This window comes from Microtus oregoni, unplaced genomic scaffold (assembly GCF_018167655.1).
Source record: "Microtus oregoni isolate MIOR12 unplaced genomic scaffold, Mior012 000111F_ref0000342, whole genome shotgun sequence".
NCBI lineage: Eukaryota > Metazoa > Chordata > Mammalia > Rodentia > Cricetidae > Microtus > Microtus oregoni.
In genome coordinates, this window is record NW_024544729.1 from 101,622 (window position 1) to 123,146 (window position 21,525).

General features: G+C 38.0%; 1 protein-coding gene and 1 pseudogene across 2 annotated transcripts; both read right to left on the reverse strand.

Annotated features, from left to right (window-relative positions):
- Positions 1-1,473: 1,473 nt before the first annotated feature.
- Positions 1,474-1,938, reverse strand: LOC121443675 (ubiquitin-conjugating enzyme E2 L3-like). Of its 2 annotated transcripts, XM_041645483.1 has the most exons (2): positions 1,912-1,938; positions 1,474-1,815 (listed from the first exon to the last, which is right to left on the reverse strand). In XM_041645483.1, exons 1-2 carry the CDS (start codon positions 1,936-1,938, stop codon positions 1,474-1,476), a joined length of 369 nt encoding a protein of 122 aa, XP_041501417.1. The 2 variants fall into 2 exon arrangements, with proteins under 2 accessions (XP_041501417.1, XP_041501416.1); XM_041645482.1 differs by having other exon boundaries at positions 1,474-1,938.
- Positions 1,939-5,584: 3,646 nt separating this feature from the next.
- On the reverse strand, positions 5,585-6,149 carry LOC121443661 (annotated as a pseudogene).
- Between the last annotated feature and the right edge of the window lie 15,376 nt (positions 6,150-21,525).

The following is a 21,525-nucleotide window of genomic DNA, read 5'->3' on the forward strand; positions in this document are numbered from 1 at the left end:
GAATTATTTTCTCTATTAAATTTGAAGCCTTTTACTACTCTTATTTGGAATATGTGTGAAAAATAAAAGAATATATTGTGAATATGTCAGGATCATAGAAGTTAAAGTTGCTTATCCTCAAAAACAGAAATAGAGTCTGTCAATATGGAGTAGAGAACTCTACCACAGGTTGCTTATATACATAGATCTCTAGATCCACGATACAACTGAATTTAAACTTTTAGTCTTGTTGTTTAATATAATTTTCTAAATGAACTTGCCATTGTGAATTTATATTTAAGTGACACTGTATCATACTGGACTTAAAGATCTGTGCAACCATGCAGAGACAGTTATTTTCTACTTTTCTTTTCATCTACATTACAGTCTCTGGAAACAAAATCCATGAAATTCTTAACAATAAAAACATCACAAAAGAAACATCAATTCCCAATATCATCTTACCCAGTTCTGGGCTACAAAGCTTGCCAATTGATTTCATAAGTATGAGTATTTGAGAAATAGGATATCATGAGGGAAAACTAAATAAGAAATCCAAGGAGAAAAATAGAAAGAGTCATTTCTAATATGTCCCACAACCTAAAATCAAAATATTTTATGGTGAAGGAGATGAGCACCAGGGATCAGTAGGAGGTGAAGAGGGCTACTTGCTACACTGAGAATACTATGTAGCTCTCAAAAGAAGACAAAGTGAAGAACTGGCCACCAACTGTGGCTCCAGAGGTGGACGCAGGTACATATGGGAACTTCACAGGAAGAAGTACTGTAATGATGGGGGAGCTCCAGCACAATGGAATACCAGGTCCTTTGCTTATGACATTTCCATGTTTTTTTTTAACTTTCAGCGACAATGGTCTTAGAAAAATTACTGCAAATAGAAAAATTAATTTATAATTGTTTTTACTTGATTTCCCTTTATAAAATTATTTTAGGACCAAAGTGGAGGCTAAAAACAAATACAGAATATAAGGTTTAATCATATTTTTATTTTAATATTCTCTCTATTATATTCTATTTCAGTTAGCATTGATTGTTTTGTGCTTTCAAAACCACCCCTATTGCAATGCTATTTTTCCCATTTAGATAATGAGATATTTTTACATATTGATGGCATTTCTAACCTTAGCAGTAGAACTAGGATCACCTTCACATCTGGTTTCGGCATTGCCTTGCTCATCTTTCAATGCTTCTTTATAAAGAGAGGTAAAGAACCTAAGAGTGATTTGGTTGATTCTAGCCAAAAGCTGCAGGACTTTCTTTTTTTTTTTTTAGAACATCTGAATTTTTTAATCCTTCTTTACAGGTTACCTAGACCATTTTTGATTAAGAAAACTGTAGAAAGTTAGTAACTGCCACAAGCGGACGCCAGGTGGTGGCACGTGTCAATTTTCCACAGAGTCCTGCTTTGTGGGGTATCTAAATGCACTGCTCGGGGGCTCTGCTCAGACTTGCTGGAATCACTCATGGCAGACTTTAGTCCACAAGTAGCTTTTCCCCACATATCTTTGTAAACTCTTCAGCATTCTTACAGATTTTTTTACGGTCCTTAGAGTATTCTTCAGCTAGGTCAGCCCGGAGTGGGTGCTCAGGCTGGGTGTCATTCACCAGTGCTATGAGGGACTGGATTACTTGGTCGGTTTTGGTGGCTGGCTTCCAGTTTTCAGCACTAATTACCGGCAGACAGACCTGCCCCTTCTCATCAATGTTAGGGTGGTAGATCTTGGTTTTAAATGTGATCTTGGGTGGTTTGAATGGGTACTCTGCTGGAAAGTTGATTTCAATTCTGAAGGCCCCCTTGTCATATGGAGGGTTGTCAGGAACAATAAGCCCTTGCCAAGTCAATAAACTAGCTTCATCAACCTGGATGTTACAGAAGTTTTTCATTCCACATTTGAGGATCTCTTCAAGCTCCTTCATCAGCCTCCTGCTGGCCGCCATCTTGGATCTGGTCATATTGGAGGTTTTGGCATGGGTTTGGGGACTCCACAGGAAATCATTGCTTGGAGGATCACTGTTTGCCACCTGTCTATGCTCTGGGTATTTTATTCTCACTAAATCTTGTGTCAGGAGTTTCCAGGGTTCTACCTACAGACATGAAGTCTTATTTACAAGAATAGATTTGCTTCTTCTTTAGAATTTTCCAGATATCTTCTTCACTCGCAGAGTTGTGCTTAATAAAGATGATATGGAGGAACCTCATTAGAAAACCGGTTTTGGGTAAGCCCTTGCCAGCAAGAATTTTCCCATCATTTGGGAGTTTCAGTTTGCCAGTGAGGTTGTATAAGGGCTCACTGAAGTTGCCTTCTCTCAGTTCTACTGCGGAAATATCACATATCTTCTTAAAGGTTTTCCTGAAGATCTCAGAAAAGTAACGCGTATCTCTTGGAGACAATCTTCAACACCTCTTCCTTGGTACTGAGCTGCTTCATAGTGTAGTTGTGGATGAGAAGCAGCAATATCTCAGGCGGCATTTGTGATAGAACTTTCTGATGTAGATAATAATTGGTAGTTAAGGTATATCATAAAGGTTTTTCCCTCTGTTACTTTCATTTAGTGCTATAATTAGCAGGCCCCCCAAAACAAGTGACTACAGTATTTGTGGATGGTGGAGCTTTCTTTGGTTTTGTGGGAATGCTAAGATATCTATTATTAATGCCCTCTTCTGCTTGTTTTATTTTCTAAGCACTCCCACAAGGCTGAACATCACTTAGAGCATGGTGGTGGTGATGGCATTTTTAACTGTCATGATTCTTACCCTTTTAACCTTAAGGCAGGGAACTCTGATTTAGAGATGATAACAAGGTGTGTGAACACTGCTAGGGCTACAGACACCTAGTTAAGGAAGAAAGAGATGGTGTGGGTACCTCAGCATGGAAGCAGCTTGCTGATTTTCACAGTGATGTCTAATTTTGATGTTTCTCAGAAGACACCTTCTCTACAAACCCTTTAGGCTCCTGTTGTAATCAGCTTGTCTCTTGGAAGGAAGGTTAATTACATGCTAGGCTGCAAGCCTCCCTTTAGTATCTGTGTTGTACTGACATGGTGACAGGACTGGATATAGAGCTGTGTGGATTGTCTCCGTTCAGTCTAAATCATGATTTAAACCCTTGCTAAATCCTGGATCTGTCTCTTTTTTTTTGTGGTTACTAAGTTTAATTCAACCTTTATACCCAGTTTTGTCTCATAAAAATAACAAAACATTCCTTTAAAATTGCATTATGATGTAAGGACAGGTTTCTTGCTCTGACATAGTGCTAGAAAAATGTTGGCACCAAATGCACTTAAACAAAGTGTTAAGGATTAGTGCAGGTGTGAGAATTGTATTCCACTGGATTTAGCTGGACAGGGCCTCTTCTTGGGCGGCAGACTGGCCATGATCTGGGCCCAGTTTCAGAGAATGATAGGGGAGTCGAGTAAGGCAGCTGCTGTGGGTCACTGTCTCAGGTTCCCACAGTCTCTAAGCCATCCAGGCCAGCAAGTGGTCTTGGAGCTCTGCTCTCGCTGGACCAGCAGCAGGGCCAGCACAGTGATGTCAGATTTTTTTCTTGACAATTCAATTTGGAATTCACAAATCATTTTCTACTTAAGAAAGTGGTTACAGGGCTGGAAAGATGGCTCAGAGGTTAAGAACACTGACTGTTCTTCCAGAGGTCCTGAGTTCAATTCCCAGAAATCACATAATGGCTCATAACCATCTGTAATAAAGTCTGGTGCCCTCTTCTGGATTAGAGGTGTACATGCAGGCGGAGCATTGAATACATAATAAATAAATCTTAAAAAAAAAAAAAAGAAAGTGGTTACAAAAAGAGGTTTGTTTCTATCATTGTATCATTTCCTTATATGTTAAAGATGTTAGAGTCTGGGCTAAATGAAACAAACATTTATGATATTTTCTTAAATGGAAAAAATACTCTGAATTCCAAATGACATCCTCATGACTTAACCACAAGCCATTTGAGTTGTTACAGAATTACATACATGTAATACATGTTTCTTGGCTTCAGGAAACAGGGCAGCTGAAAGGTCTAAACTCTTTGGTTGACAAAGCCATGGTCAATGCCCTCAATGAACCAGGTGCTGGAAGCAGAACACGCATGGGCTCCTGCAGGCACTTGAGCATCTAGGTCAATGAGCGTGACTGCAGAACTGCTGCTTCCCGAAACTCTGACGAGGACATTTCTGGCATCTGCTATAAAGCTCTGTAGCACCACTCAGGAGCCCTTTCACAGACGCCCACCACAAGCGGGAACCAAGTAACTAAGGCTGCAGCCCTTAAAGACAGAACAGGACGGAGATGTGCCTGACACGAAATAGCGGGCAGCAGGCAGCATGGCTGTGGAGCCCAGGATCTCTGCTGTCAGATGACAGTCGTGACCTTATTGCCAAAATACTCACTATCCAGGCCTGAGGGGCACTGTTCACAAACAAGTTTAAGAAGTCTGAAGCTTTCTAAAGGTGGCTTAGGCCGCTCTTCTGCTTTGGTGTACACAGTGAAGTTTTCTAGGTGTTAGAAGCACAGTCTGTGGGTATTCATAAGATGCTGATCCTAACAACACCTCTGCAGATGGCTAAAGGAACCCGCCCAACCCAGTGTTCTTCATCAGGTCTTCCTCCCAACTACAGGAACAGAGAGACGGGAAAACCAAAAATTCACCCAATACCTAGACATATTTGAGTAGTCTTTAAAGCCCTGCAGAATTTGAGGCCTTATGTACAGGAAGAACCACTGATAGCAAGAGCCCTCATAGGTGAGGAACTAAGGCTAGACTCAAGGCTGATGAGAGAAACAAAAGGAACAACCCATATGCAAACCTGGCATGGCAGGAACCAAACCAACCATAAAGGAAGAGAGGCTACTACCTTGACCTGGACATGGTTGTAGGAGCAGGAAGGAGACTACAATTCAGAGGATCAGGGTATCCAAACCTTCCACTCAGGACAAGACAGAGAATAAGTGTTTGATTTTTGGTTGACTGCTACCAAAAAGAGCAGTCACATTCCAACACTATGGGGTGACGGACAGAGGGGAACAAAAGAAAAAGGAGACACTAGGGCTCAGAGGTAACCTCAGCGGTGGAAACATTTTGGTGATAAGTATTCCCTGAAAGGAAAGGCTATGTAGACCTCACTCTGTCTTTAAGAGTTTTGTCTATGTGTTTCTCCTCCATCCCACAGTGAGGGATAGGTATTTTTTTTCCCTTTCTTTCCTTTTTTCCCAGCCAAACCACCATTCTTAGATGCCCAACAGCAGACTGTTGATACAAGGACGAGACAGACCCTAATGAGATTTCTGCTAACGGGTGCCATCTCTTTCGCCCTTCCCAGAACCTTACTGTTCCACACAGAACAACTACAGAGCAGGCGTAAGAGCGCCTCAGTTTATCCCCACAGATGTGTATCTTGGCAGTCTGGAAGGCACAGTCCTTCTGCAGCCCCGCCAAAGGCATCAAGGCCTATGAGCAGGCAACCCCACACGCATGACAACCCCTCTCCCACCACGACTCATTTGGGTTAAAGGAAGCACTAACATTTCAATACCCTATCTCTGAGTTTCCGGTCTGAGTACAGGCAGAGGAGGAGCCTTTCAATTGAAGGAGATGCTGGATTTGCCTCCTGCTGGGTTCAGGACCTTGTGGGACCGAGACCACGGTCCCAGTCTGGGCTCATGACTGTCAACTGTAGGTGTAGGCTCTGTTATCTTGGCATAGTCTGCTTCTCTTGAGCTTCCCTTCTCGCTCTGCTCTCCTCTGGGTGAGTTTGTTGTATCTTTCAGGTCCGATTTACAGTCTTCACCTTCACATAGAAAAACATGATCCTTGGGCTTGTTTGGGTGTGCCAGGGGTGCAGTGGCAGTGACTGGGGACCCAAATATGTCACCAGTCTTCCCGCCAGGTGGGTTCAGTCGCTGTCGAGTCTGCACAGTAGTCGATGCATCAAAGATACCACTTCCTTTGCCCCCTGGAGGATTTAACCGCTTCGGTATGTTTTTAGGTTCTTCAGTTGGTCCAAAAATATTAGATGCTCTTATTAGGTTTGCTTGAAGGAACACTTTCTTCTGGACTCCCAAAAAGATTGCTCGATTCTCCTCCTGGGGCCTTCATGGATCTGGAGCCCGAGTAGCCAGCCTGGCAGTCCGCGCCCTGGAACATGTTGGCTGCCACCCCGCGTCTCTCCAGAACAAGTGTTCTTAATAAAGGAATCATATCTCCAGCCGCAAGTTGTAATTCTTGGAATCTTTTATTTATTTACTGGTAGTATGAAAGTAGTTGGCCCCCATAATCTCATAGGGAGTGGCACTATTACGGAGGCCTGGCTTTGTTGGAGTGGGTATGGCCCTTTTGGAGCAAGTATGTCACTGTGGTGGCAGGCTTTGATGTTTCCTATGCTCAGGTATCTGCCCAGTGTCTCAGTTGACTTCCTGTTTCCTCTATCAATATCACTCTCAGCTCCAGTACTACATCTGCCTGCATTCTGCCATGCTCCTGTCATGATGATAATGGACTGAACCTTTGAAACTCTAAGTAAGCTACCCCAATTAAATGTTTTATTTATGAGAAAAAATAAAATAAATTAAAAAAAGTAACATTTAGCAGCCTCATTTAATCAGGGAACATGGGGGGATAGGGTATAGGCCCTGGAATTGGTTTTTGCTAAGAGGAATAATTGAAAACCAGGATAAAGAGCATGCCAAATTGAATTAACACGCAGTTCCCATACCAGTTGAGTGGGAGGCTCAGATACAAGGGTTCCCTGTTCATAACATCCTCATATGTCAGTTTGGGATATGTTGAGGGCAGAGTAATTACTATTTGCCTCTCTATTATCTAGAAATTAAGGATGTGGTGAAGGCTCTAGCTATCTAACACTGGGCAAGAGAATACATCCTCCTGTCGTGTGAGGCATGAGATGTAATTTCTCTTCCCTATAAATAAAGAAGTTGTTTTCATGGTCTGGCAATAACCGGAACTTCTCAGACTTACAAAGTTGGAGATGGGAGCAGAAAACATCCAGTGGCTCTTATTTCCCCAAGCATCCTTTTGCTGTAATGAAAGCTCCATGCAACTTACTCTGTTGGGATCATGCCTCAACCAAGATAATGTTACTATTTGAGCCTGGAGATGTTCTGCCATGCTGGTGTAATATAAATTAACCCACAATATTTAAATATTTAATTTTTATAATATTTTCTAAATACACCTGATTTTGGATATTACTTCAGATTAAATTAGCTTTAAGTTTGTTTTAAACTTGTTTTGACTTAATTGCTTTAGGCTTAAATTTGATAACATACATTGAAGACTATATAGTGAAAGATATAAATTGGTATCTCCTTCTGAGTTTGTCCCTCTCAATGAATTACATTTGTACTTAGCATAGCTATAAACATAGTTCTGAGTGCATTAAAGGATTTGATCATTTATAAGGTGACTAATCATTAAAGTTTATGTCTTAATTATTTTTAACATTTTCAATAAAGCATTAACTCTCATACAGTCAAGACATTATACTTTTATTCCTGTTAAGATTTTAAGCCTTAAGAATTATAATTTTGACTTGAAATTATTTTAGTATCAAAATAAACATTAAACCATAGATAAAAATCCATAGACAGAATGAGAATCTCATTTCCCGATTTTTTATAGTGTACTTTTACAGAGTGTTATACAAATCTCTTTCTCCAAATGGCTAAAGCCTAACAAAGTTAGTAAAGGCATAAGTGATTAGATATACATCTTTAAGTAAATACTTCTTGACTTGTATAATCTTAGAAGTTTGTAATTTTTCTTTCTCTGCATTCCCACTCTAAACCCTATCTACCATCCCCCTTCACACCTGATCCTGTCATTCACATCCCAACCTGTGCCCAGTCCACCCACAAAATCAATTATATTTCCCCCTTCCCAGGAAGATCTATGTGCCCCCCCCCCCCAGGCCCTTCCACTATACTTAGACTCTCTGTGTCTTCTGATTGTAGGTTATTTATCATTTACTTTAGGTTGATATCCATATATAAGCGAATATGTACCATATCTATCTTTCTGGGTCTGGTTTACCTCACTAAGAATGTTTTTTTTTTCTAGTTCAATCCATTTGTCTGCAAATTTCAAGATGTCACATTTTATAACAGCTGAATTATACTACATTGTGTAAATCTGTCAAAGGTTTTTATTTATTTTTTAAATCCATTCTTTTGTTGTGGGACATCTAAGCTGTTTCCAATTTCTGGCTATTATGAACAGAGCAGCAATGAACATGATTGAGCAAGTAAGTGTCTTTGCGATAGATTGAAGTGCCCTTTAGGTATATGTCAAAAAGTGGTATGACTGCATCTTGAGGTTGAAAGATCCTCAGTATTCTGAGGAAAACAATATGCTGTATTGATTTGCATAGTGGCTGTACAAGTTTGCACTCCCACCAGCAAGGAATGAGTGCTCATCTTATTCCACATCCTGGCCAGCACAAATTGTCATTTGTGTTATTATCTTAATGCAAGAAGCTAAAAGTAGTTTTGATTTGCGTTTCATTGATGCCTAAAGATGTTGAACATTTCTTTAAGTATTTCTCAGCCATTTGAGTTTCTTCTATAGAAAATTCTCTGTTTAAATCTGTACCCTAGTGTTTTTAATAAATTAGATTATTTATTACAGTTTTATTATATTTTATGCCGTATTTCTTGAGTTCTTTATATATTTTGGATATTAGTCCTCTATTGAATGTGGCGTTGGAAAAAATCCCTTTTCCATTTGGTAGGTGCCACTTCGTAGAAATGATAGTGTTCTTTGACTTACAGAAAGAAGCTTTTTTAGTTTCAGGAGGTCCCATTTATTAATTGTCAGTATCAGTGTCTGTGCTACTGGTGTTCTATTCAGGAAACTGTTTTCTGAGCCAGTGCATTCAAGGCTATTCTCAACTTTCTTTTCTATCATATTCAGCATATCTGCTTTATGTTGAGGTCTTTGATCCATTTGGTGTTGACTTTTGTATACAGTATACAGTAAGGATCTATTTTCATGCTCCTACATGCAGACATCTTGCTTAACCAGAACCATTTGTTAAAGGTGCTGTCTTTTTTCCAGTGTATGTGTCTGGCTTCTTTATACAAATTCAGGTTTCAATGAGTTTTTTGGATTTATGTCCGGGCCTTCAATTCAATTCCACTGATTAATGTGTCAGTTGTTATGACAATAGCATATGGTTTTTATTACTATAGCTCTGTAGTAAAACTTGAAATGAAAATAGTGATACCTCCAGCAGTTCTTTTGTTGTTCAGGTTTATTTCAGCTACCCTGGTTTCTTTGTTTTCCCATATGAAATTGAGAATTGTCCTTTCAAGGTCTGTGAAAAATTGTCTTGGAATTTTGAAGAGAATTGCATTGAGTCTGTACATTGCTTTTGATAGGATGGCCATTTTCACTATTAATCCTGCAGATCCATGAGCATGGGTTATCTTTTCATCTTCTGGTAACTTATTTAGTTTCTTTTTACAAATACTTGGAAGTTTTATCATGCAAGTCTTTTACTTGCTTGCTTAGAGTTACTTCCAAGATATGTTATATTATTTATGAATAATTATGAAGGGTGTTGTTTCTCTGATATCTTTCTCAGCCTGTTTGTCATTTGTATATAGAAGGGATACTGATTATTTTAGATAACCTTGTCTCCTGCCACTTTGTTGAAAGTGTTTATCAGCTATACGAGTTCCCTAGCAGAATTTTTAGGATCATTTATGTATACTATTATATCTGTCTATGAACTTCTGGTTTTTAGAGTCTCCATTGAGAGAAGTCATGTGTCTTCTTTTAGGTCTGCTTTTTTATGTTATTTGGTCTTTTTCCCATGCAGCTTTTAATAGTCTTTCTTTGTTCCTCTCATTTAGTGTTTTGGTTATTATAAGCCTAGTGTACTTTCTTTTCTTGTCCAATCTTCTATGGTTTTATTAAAAATATATTTTAGGCCTTTGAACTGTGTTTCTTCTCCTTTCTCTATTCCAATTATTCCTAGGTTTGGTCTTTTCATAGTATCCCAGATTTCCTGGATGTTTTGTGTCAGGAGTTTCCTTGGATTTAACATTTTCTTTGACTGATGTTTCCATTTCCTCTATCGTATCTTCTCTCTTCCATCTCTTGCGTTATGTTCATGATGCTTGACTGTTTGAAATTTTACATTTCTCATTTCCAGAATTCCCTCAGTTTTTTTTATTATATTTTCAGGTCTTGAACAGTGTAATTTATTTCCTTACATTCTTTGTTTGTGTTTCCCTGGATTACTTTAAGGACTTCTTTCATCTTCATATAGTTAGTTTTAAGTTCTTTTTATAGTGCTTTGGCTATGTTGGTGTAGTCTGGACTTGCTGTGGTAGGATTGTCGGGATCTAGTGGAGCCATATTGCCCTGTTGTTGATTGTTTTTTTTTTTTTTTCATACTGGTTTCTAGGTATTTGGGTTTGGGAAGATTGTATTTCTAGGTGCATACACACACTGCCAGCAGTCGAGGCAAGGGCAATATCTTGCCCTAACGGGTAGCTTTTGCCTCAGAGAAAGTAAATCCATATGGAGGTTCTTTGATGCCCAACATCTTTTTACCAAGTAAATTGGTGCTGCCAGTAGCATACATGCCTCATGGTTATGAAAAGCCTTATGTTACTAAAACAGTTTAAATGCCATATTCTGTAGACCTTTCAAGTACTTGAAGATCATTGTCTATTTAAAATATATCTAATTGACTTTGAAAACATACCTAACATGACCATAAGTTTGATTTTTATAGATGACTACTAACTTGTGTTTCTTTAATAGTATAGTTTTTAAAATTTTATATAACCTTTTAATATGATTTGCATAGGTACAATGCCTTAAATAAGAGTAGAAATCCCCCTGGAGGATTTAACCGCTTCGGTATGTTTTTAGGTTCTTCAGTTGGTCCAAAAATATAAGATGCTCTTATTAGGTTTGCTTGAAGGAACACTTTCTTCTGGACTCCCAAAAAGATTGCTCAATTCTCCTCCTGGGGGCTTCATGGATCTGGAGCCCGAGTAGCCAGCCTGGCCGTCCGTGCCCTGGAACATGTAGGGGGCCACCTTGCGTTTCTCTCGATCTCTTTTCCTACTGTGAAGTTGTTACCTCAAACAAATAAGGCAGCATTCTAATTCCTGTGGCCCTAGAGGAAGAAGTGAAGGAAATTCTTACCCTAAGATTCATGCTGGTTAAGGGAGACACAACTGTGAGTTATCTGAAGCTCTTTATATAATAGGATGTACGTTAAATGGCTTTCTCTAACCAGTGAATTTACCTGATTCCTAGTTACCCTTTTTTTCGGCTAATAGACATACCCATACATCAAATGTCTTACTTCTAGCTTGCATACAGTGAACCATAACTAGTCATGAAGAGCTTGAGATAAGATGATCACAAGTACAAAATCTTCTTGGGCTGCAGTGAGAGTTAAGTGCAGTCTAGGAAAATCAATGATACCATGTCATAAAATAAAACTAAATGTGAACTTTGATATGCTTCTCCTCAAAAATATGACTAGCAAAGAGAAGTAACAAAGGACAAAACAAAAGGAGATAAGGTTATGGCATAGTTTACAAATAACGTATAATAGTAAAAGTCATGTATTTATGAAAACATCATTGTGAAACCCATATTACATGCTTACTTCAAAATATTACAATAATTAAAATGCAATTTCTTTCAAAGTAATGATTGTGAATATTATATTACAACCCCCCTAGTGGTGCTACTTAGCACAGCATTCTGAGTACATACCGAAGCACAACAGAGCAAGAAAAGGACAACTCATCTTTCTACACTGGCCTGTGCTCCCCTGCGACCCTAGACTGGCAGGTATTTTATACCTGGTGATATTTGTCACATATGTAGACTGTACTTTTTAACCCAAAGGAATGACTGCTGTTTAAAGAGTACAGATGTGAATACAAATAGGAAAACAAAAGTGAAAGCTCAATAAAGGGTGGAAGTATCAGTGAGAACAATCCCACTGTGGCTGTAAAGAACACTATTTGCAGTTTTCAGTGAAAGAATTGCTCTTGAAAGCTATTGGACCCGTGTCCTTGCTAAATGAGATTAGCTAGGTTCCTGCTATCCCCATCTCAAACACCAAGTGGTGGCAAAGAATATTCCAACTGCTGTTCTATAATTAACATTACAAACATCCCTGTGATGAGTGAGAAGCGGAAGAAAAATGCTTAGAAGCTTTTCACTCACAGCAATATGCTCTTAATAGAGGTATCTACCTTTGCACTTTTTATGTCCTGCATCTTCATTAAGGATTGTGACGTGAGTACATGGGTCTTGGAAACTCTCCCTCATTCCATGTTTGAATTGTGGCTGAAAATTTTGGCAAATAATTTCAACTTCAGAAGACATAAAAATAAAGTCACAAGGGCTTCATCTGGACATACCCGGAGTGAGTCTTTAAGGATAAAACTAAAACAGAGTCACAATTTTTGCTGCGTTCACTAATTGTTAATTTTATGTACATGTGTTTAGAACTGGTCTTGGTTGAGCAACTGTATTACTGAGATTTCGTGGATGGAGTATTCATGTCATATCTAAAAGATACTATTTTGGTGCAGGCTTCCTTGTCCTCAGGCACTTAAATCTTCCTTCTTTCTTCTCCACACTTTTCCCTTAGCCTTTGCAATAAGGGTTGCATTGTTGATTTACCAAGTTAACGAGAGAAACTCATGGTCACTTTTTATTTGCACTTTGAAAACTGTGCTTCTCCATTGTAGCCTCCATCTACTGCGGAAATAAAGATTGTTTGATGAGAGTGAAAGTTATACTTGTCTGTGGGTGTAAGGATACATATTTAAAATACAGTTAGAAATTATACTGGTTTAGAAAAAATGACACTAGTAGATTATTCTCTAAGGTATATGACTTCTCCAGTCACAAGTATCTGACTAGGTTTATAGAACCAAACATGAATTCTTTTTTACTATGCAGGCCTTAAAAAGGTGAACTCGCTGTTGGTTATCCACAGTAGTGACATCATTAGGGATATCTTGTTAATCTGGCTATTGTTGTGATTATAGGGTATCCTGGTTGTTATTATTATTATTATTATTATTATTATTGTTATTGTTATTATTAGTAGTAGTAGTAAACAAGCCATGAAGCAGTTTGAATTAGGATGACCCTCATAGCCTCATATATTTTAATATTTGCTCCCTAGTTGGTGAACTGTTTAGGAAGGATTAAGAGGTGTGGTCTTATTGGAGAAGGTCTACCACTGGGAGTAGCTTTTCAGATTTCAAAAGCCCACACCAGGCCCAGTCTCTCTCTCTCTCTCTCTCTCTCTCTCTCTCTCTCTCTCTCTCTCTCTCTCTCTCTCTCTCTCTCTGACTCCTACTTTCCAGTCAGTATCTGAGCTCTCCTCTCAGCTACTGTTCCAGTGCCATGTGTGTATGACACCAGGCTGGCCATGTTGATCATGGACCAACCCTCTGAAACAAAAGCAAGCCCCAATGTTACTTTTCTATAAATTGCCTTGGACATGGTGTCTCTTTGAAGGAATAGAACAGTAACTAAGAATAACATAAGATAAATTCATCTCATCTAGGAATAGGGAATTTCATTTGAGAAAATGCTTCCATGAGTTAAGCCTGTAGGTAAGTATGTGAAGCAATCTTATCATTGAATTGTTATACAGGATCCCAGTTCACTGGAGTCCTAACCTGTTTGAAAAATCAAGCTGAGAAAGCCAGGGAAGCAACTCAGTAAGCAACATTCCATGGCTTCTAATTCAGTTCCTGCCTACAGGTTCCTCCTCAGTGAGTTCTTTCTTAGACTTCCCTTCAAGAAAAACTATAAACTCTGAGTTGTAAAAAGCCATTTAAGGTTCTCCTCCAGGGTCTATCTGTCCTAGTGAGTACCCCCATGACCGAGTTTCTCATATTGTATTTCCTCAGCCTGAAAGATTTAGCCTAGGTCCCCAGCTAGTGCCCTGGCCTAGTCTGATAACCTCCTCCAATGCTGATGTCAACATCTATGCTTCTGTCAGGACCTGGCCTTTAGGCATTGATCCATATTTCTCTTTATATCAAATCCACTATGCTATCCCATACCCAGACTTTGCTGTCTCATCTCCAAGATCAAGACTGGTGAGTACCACTAACATCCTCCACACATTTTAATTAACTCAATAGATTCAGTCTGGGTCTCACAACCATTTCACCATCCCAGTAAGAACTTCCTAGCACTCATTTAAAATGAATTCTAGGCTTGAGCCACAATATATCAAATCTATCCATGAAACCACAGGACTCTCCCATATCATATCCAACCTTTCCAACCAGATCTATCTATTCCCACACTCGACCTTGAAACAGGAAACATACTCAGTCACTACCATCCACTTGATTTCATTCCACCAAAGACATTTTCAACCTCTAGATTCAACCTATCTCCACTCGATCTGCTTTCTATATAACAAAGCCAGAACTAACAAATCAGTCCATGTGCCCAGATCTCATATTAGGAATAACAACAGTATGAAAGATCAAGCAATTATCTGTTCTTTAAAACCTAACAGTCTGGCAGAAATACTGACCAATGAGAATTATCTAGATAAACGACAGGACAAGGAATTTAAAAGAATGTTGTAGGAGGCAGCTTGCTTATTACCAGTTGCTCAACCCCGAAATAACCACACAGAAACTGTATTAATTAAATCACAGCTTGGCCTATTAGTTCTAGCTTTTTATTGGCTAGCTCTCACATCTGAATTTAACCCATTTCTATTAATCTGTATATCACTACATGGCTGTGGCTTACTGGCAAGGTTCCCTCAGGTATCTATCTTCTATATGAAGGAGACACCATGGGGCCGCCAGAAAAGGAAGATGCAAGTCGGCAACCAGAACCTTGTCAGCAGGACATGAGCCTTATGGTAAAATATAAAATAACAAAAATGGGTTAACCAAAGGTATAAGAGGTAGCTAACAATACACTTAAGCCATTGGCTAAGCAACGTTTTTAATCAATACAGTTTTTGAGTGATCATTTCAGAAGTCTGGGCAGCTGGGAAACAAACAAGTGTCCTTGCCCAACAAAAAAACAATCACAAACTTCCACAAAGAATTCACGGACTTTAAAGAGAATGTAAGGAAACAGCTCAATGAAATCAAAAAGACAGTGCTGAAAAGAACTAAACACCAGAGTGATACCCAAGAAAACACAAACATAAGGCTGGTGGAAAGGATGAAGAATTCTATTGTCAAGACTTGAGAATATAATTCAACCAGGAGATAGAAACAATGAAGATGATTCAAGCTGAAATGAAAGTGGAATTGAAAAACCTAGTAGTCTATCTAGAAGACTCAAAGAAAAGCCTCACAAATAAAATGCGTCAAATAGAAGACATGATATCAGGTCTTCAAATAAAACAGAGAATCTAGACCAAATAAGGAAGGAACATAACTTTTTTTTTTAAAAAAATCACATGAAAGAAGCAAACAGGAAAAGAAATATTCAATGAAAAAACTATCTTTGAATCATAGGCATAGGTGAGGGTGAAGAAACCCGAAAATGGCATATAGTAATCATCAAAAAGATCATAAAAGAAAACTTCCAAACTAAGGAAAAACACACTTATACAAATACAATAAGCACTCAGAAAAAAAACAGACAAGACCAAAAAATAAAGCCTCCACAACATATCATAGTTAGAACGTTAAGTATATGTAACAATAGGGCATTGAATGCTGTAAGACAAAAAAAAAAGCAAGAAATATATAAAGGGAAACTATCAAAATAAATAAAAAAGATTTGTTAATGAAAATTTGTAAATTGGAAGAGCCTGGATCAATGTAGTTAAAGCCCTAAAATACTATGAAAGAAAACCTAAAATAAATAATATACATAGCAAAACTATCTAAAATATATGAAAAAGAGAGAGAAAATTTACACAACATAACAGACCAAATAAATAGTTTATATCCAATGCACTAGACCTAATGAAATTATTGAATCATTAATTCAGGCTGATAAGAGGAACTAGTATAGCAGAGCGACTGTGGAAAGAAATATGAAGCTATAATTATTAAAATACAAAATACAACTGAGAGCACAAAACAGAAAGAAGTCAACAATATGATGACAACAATTAACACTATAATACCTTTAAGTATCAATGACTCAATTCCCTCAATCAAACGATACAGACTGACCATATGGATCAAAAACCAAAATCTATCTGTCTGCTGCCTATTAGAAACACATTTTTTTCAAAGATAGGCACTGCCTTATAGTAAAAAAGATGAAAAAAAGTACTCAATCAAATGAAACCAGGAAAGTAAGCAGACATCTCTATCTGACAAAATAGACTTTTAAAAAAGTTCAGGAGAAATAAAATGGGGACACTTCACTATATTCAAGGGAAAAGTTAACTAAGAAGATATTTGTATCCTAAACATATATGTAACAAGGTCTGGTATACATAATTTCATTATAAAAGGTACTACTGTGTTGTTGTTATTGTTGCTGTTGTTAGAACAGTAGTATTTGGTTTTACCCTAGGTCTCTGGCCTATCTAGTTTCTGGTTCTTGGTTATCCTAGAGGGTCAAATATGGGTTCCATCTCATGGAGTGGGTCTTAAGTTAAATCAGATATTAGTAAACTACTCCCATTAGTTCTATGCCAACATTGCCCTAGCATATTTTGCAGGCAGGAAGGAATATAGGTCAAAGGTTTTGTGATGGGGATAATGTTCACATTTTCCTTTCAGTAGCCTGCAAAATATGCTAGGGCAACGATGGCACCAAAACGACTATAACATAGGTGTGAAGGCTCTATGTAGGTAGGCACTAGCTCAACTTCTCCATGTTCAGTGAGTAGTGTAGGTGCTGTACTCACCAATGGAGCCTTTCTGTCAGTTTTTGGAGAGCGAAACTTCATCTTCAAAACAGCCTGGGTTGTTTGGGGATTTCCATGAGACACCTGGGCCAACAATTCAATTGAATACAACCCAATCCCATCACTGAAAGCCTCTGGCAACAAGAGATGACTGGATGAGATTCCATATCCCCCCATTACTAGGAGTCCTCATTAAGAAAACCTTCATACATCCCAGAAAGTTTCTACAGTGTTAGGTTCCCACACAACCTCCCAAACACTACTGATCTAAGAAAACTATCAATAAAATAATTACTACTGATATTCTGCTACATTCATAGATCAGTACCTAATTCAGTCATCATCAGAGAATCTTTGCCAGCAACATATGGAAACACATGCAGAGATCCAGGGCCTGACATCACATGGAAAGAGAGACTTCATGAAATTCTTGGCCTAAGACCTCAGAGAAAACTAAAGAAGAGGAGGTGGAAAAATGTAAGAGCCAGGAGGCACAGAGGACATCAAGTAAACAAGATCAGATAACTCAACTAAGAAAAGTTGAGTTGGCAGATACTGAAATAGCAAGCACAGGGCCTACATGTGTCTTGACTAAATCCTCTGGCTACATATTATAGCTTTTAGCTTAACATTTTTTGTGGAACCCCTGACTGTGAGAATGACGAGGTCTCTGATTCTTGTTCCTGCTCTTGGGACTCTTTTCATCCCATTGGGGTCTTTGTATAACTTTAATATTATAGTTTTGGTTTCATTTTACTGTATTTTATTTTGCCATGTTTGGTCATTGTCCCCTAGAAGCCTGTTCTTTTCTAATAATAAAGAGAAAGAGAGTGCATCCAGAGGGGAGGGTATGTGGATGAATCTATGAAGAGTAGAGGGAGGGGAAACTTTAATTGGTTTCTAGTGCATGAGAAAAGAATCTATTTTCAATAAAATGAAAAATGTAAACAAAACACAACAAAACTTCTGAGATATACTTAAAGGAGTTTTAAGAAGATTTAGAGCCCTAAGTGCCTGCATTAGAAAAATCAGACAGAGAACAAATAAATGGATTAATGATGCAACTCAGAAAACTGGAAAAACAGGGACAAATCTGAACAAAACCCAATTGATGGCAAGTAATAAAACAAAACTCAGAGCATAAACCAATGAAATATAAACAAAGAAAACAATACAAAGAATCATAAAATCTTAGTGCTGTTTCTTTGAGATGATCATAAATCTGGGAGATCCTAGGCAAAACTAACTGAAGGGAAGAGAGGAAAAAAATTAACAGCAGCAGGAGTAAATAAGGAAACATTAAAACAGATAACAAATCAATTCAGAATATTGAAGGGGATATTAATGGGTATTAATCCACAGACCTTATTTTTGACAAATAAGCAAAAAATATCAAATGGAAAAAAAGAATGCATATTTAACAAATGGTGCTGGCATAACTGTATATCAACATGTGGAAGAATGAAAATAGATCCATATCTATGCCCATGCACAAAAATCAACTCCAAATGGGACAAAGACTTCAACATAAAGCCAGACAAAATGAACCTCATAGAAGAGAAAGTGCTTACACTTGAACGCATTGGCACAGGAGACCACTTCCTAAATATAACCCCAGTAGCACAGACACTGAGAGAAAAAATTAATAAATTGGACCTCCTGAAACTGAAAAGATTCTGTCAAGCAAAGGACATGGTCAATGAGACAAAGCAACAGCCCATAGAATTGGAAAAGATCTTCAACTCCACATCAGATAAAGGTCTGATCTCTAAAATATACAAAGAACTCATGAAATTGCTCATCAAAAGAACAAATAATCCAATTAAAAATGGAGTACAGATTTAAACAGAGAACTCTCAACAGAGGAATCAAAAACGGTTGAAAAACACTTAAGGATATGTTCAACATCCTTAGTCAACAGAGAAATGCAAATCAAAACAATACTGAAATTCCATGTACACTTGTAAGAATGGCCAAGATCAAAAATATTGATGACAACCTATGTTGGAGAGGATGTGGGGTAAAGGGAACATTCCTGCATTGCTGGTTGTGATGCAAGCCTGTACAATGCCTTTGGATATGAGTATGCCAATTTCTCAGAAAATTAGGAAACAACTTATATACCACTCTTTTGGGTGTATATCCAAAAGATGCTCAATCATGTCACAAGGACATGTGTTCAACTATGTTCATAGCAGCATTGTTTGTCATTACCAGAATCTGGAAACAACCTAAATGCCCCTTGACCGAGGAATAGATAAGGAAAATGTGGTACATCTACACAATGGAGTTCTACACAGCAGAAAAAATAATGACATCTTGAAATTTGCAGGCAAATTAATGGAGCTAGAAAACATCATTTTGAGAAAAGTAACCCAGACCCAGAAAGAAATATATCGTATGTACTCACTCATAAGTGATTTTTAAACATAAAGCAAAGAAAATCAGCCTACAAATCACAATCCCAGAAAACCTAGACTACAATGAGGATCCTAAAAAAAAAAAAAAAAAGATATACATGGATCTAATCTACATGGGAAGTAGAAAAAGGCAAGATCTCCTGAGTAAATGGGGAGCATGGGGAACATTGGAGAAGTTTAAAAGGGAAGAGAGAGGCAGAGAGTGGAGCAGAGAAAAATGTGTAGTTCAACAAAATAAAATAAAATAAAATAAAATAAAATAAAATAAAATATTGAAGGGAAATACTTTTTAAACCTGCATTACATTAAGCAGGGAAACCTAAAAGAAATGGATTCTTTTTCTAAATTCAGACAAACTATAAAAATTAACTCAAAAAGTCAACTACCTAGATAGACTCATAATAAAAAGCAAAATGAAATAGTAATAAAAAAGTTTATGTTAAAATAAAAAGGTCCAGGACCAGATGTATTCACAGCATTCACAACATATTAGCTATTTTAAAAAGTTGTACAGCCACATTAAGTAATTGAAAAATAGAAACAGAATGAACACTCCCAAACTTCTATGAAACCAATATCCAGTCTAAGACCCAAATCAGATAAAAAATCACATCAATAACAAAAGAGAAAATATAAGTCATTATCTATAATGAACATAAACTTTAAAAAATCAATATAAGACTTGCAAACAGAATATAGATATGCATTAAAAAGATTATTCATCATAACTGAGATGACTCTATCCCTAAAATACAGGAACACCAGTGAATAAATGTAACTACATAAATAGACTTTTAAAAAGACAAAAATAGCATGATTAGCTCAATAGACACAAAAAAAGCCATTGACAAAATTCAAAATATCTTTATGAGCAAACTCCTAAAGAATGTAGGGTTAGAAACACATTCCTCAATATATTAAAAGTCATATGTCAGATACCCATAGACAACATCACCGTAAATGGAAAAAATCTTGACTCAGTCCCTCAAGTCAGGAATGAGAAAGGGTTGTCCTTTGTTCCCACTTATTTTCAATATTATACTTAAGGTAGTAGCTGGAGCAATAGAACTAATGCAGGAAATTAAAGGGATACAAATAAAGAAGCACAAATATCCCTATTTTCAGATGACATGATACTATATACTATAAATCCAAAAAATTGCTAGAAGGCACAATTTAAAAATAAACTATGATGCAAGACACAGAATCAACTTACACAAACTAAATTCTTTTTTGTATACACCAACAAAAACACACTTAGAAGGAGATCATGGACACAGTACCATTCAATGATATCATCAAAGTAAATAAAATACCTAGGAACAAATATTACCAGGGAAAACATGGATCTCTACAGTGAACTTTAAATCACTTAAACAAATAAAGGCACGAGTAAGTGGAAAGACATCCTATGCTTACAGATTGGTAGAATTAATAGTGTAAAAATGACATTTCTAGCCCTTTGTTTGCGAGCTAACCAAGCAGCACGGAGTTTCGATCTGGGCACCGAGTGAAACATCATTGTGATGAATGAGTGCTGCGGCAGCAGCGAATCATCCTACAGGGGCTATACTGCCCAATACCTCCTCTTTCTTCCTATCCCATCCAGCTTACATCCAGATTCCCCCACCCCCTGTCTCCCTCCCTCCCTCCCTTCTTTGGCAGCATAGCGCCTCCCTGCTCAGCCTGCTGGGGCGCTGGGACCGACCAAACCCAAATCGCGAGGCCAAAGGGGAGGGCTGTAGCTCCTTTGTCCCCATAGCCTGCCCGCAGCAAGCAGGGTGGGCCCTTTGTTTGCGAGCTAACCAAGCAGCACGGAGTTGTGATCTGGGCACCGAGTGAAACATCATTGCGGAGAAACATCACTGGGGAGTGACATCACTGGGAAGGTACATCAGTGGGCAAGAAGACCTGATCCTGTAAAAGAAGATCCATAGGGGAGTATTGGGAGGAAGAGTTGGGCAGAGACCAATGCAAGAATTCACATAACAATCTGAAAAACAACACGAAACCACCAGAAGCCAGCGACCTCACAACAGGAGGACATGAACACCTTAATCAAGAAGAAGTAGAAAAAACTGACTTCATGAAAGTAATTGACACCCTTAAACAGCATATAAAAAAACGCCCTTATAGAAATGGATGAGAAGTATAACAGAAAGTTCGAGGAATTGAGTAAATCAGTGAATGATACCCTAGGAAACCAAGGAAAAACAATCAAGCA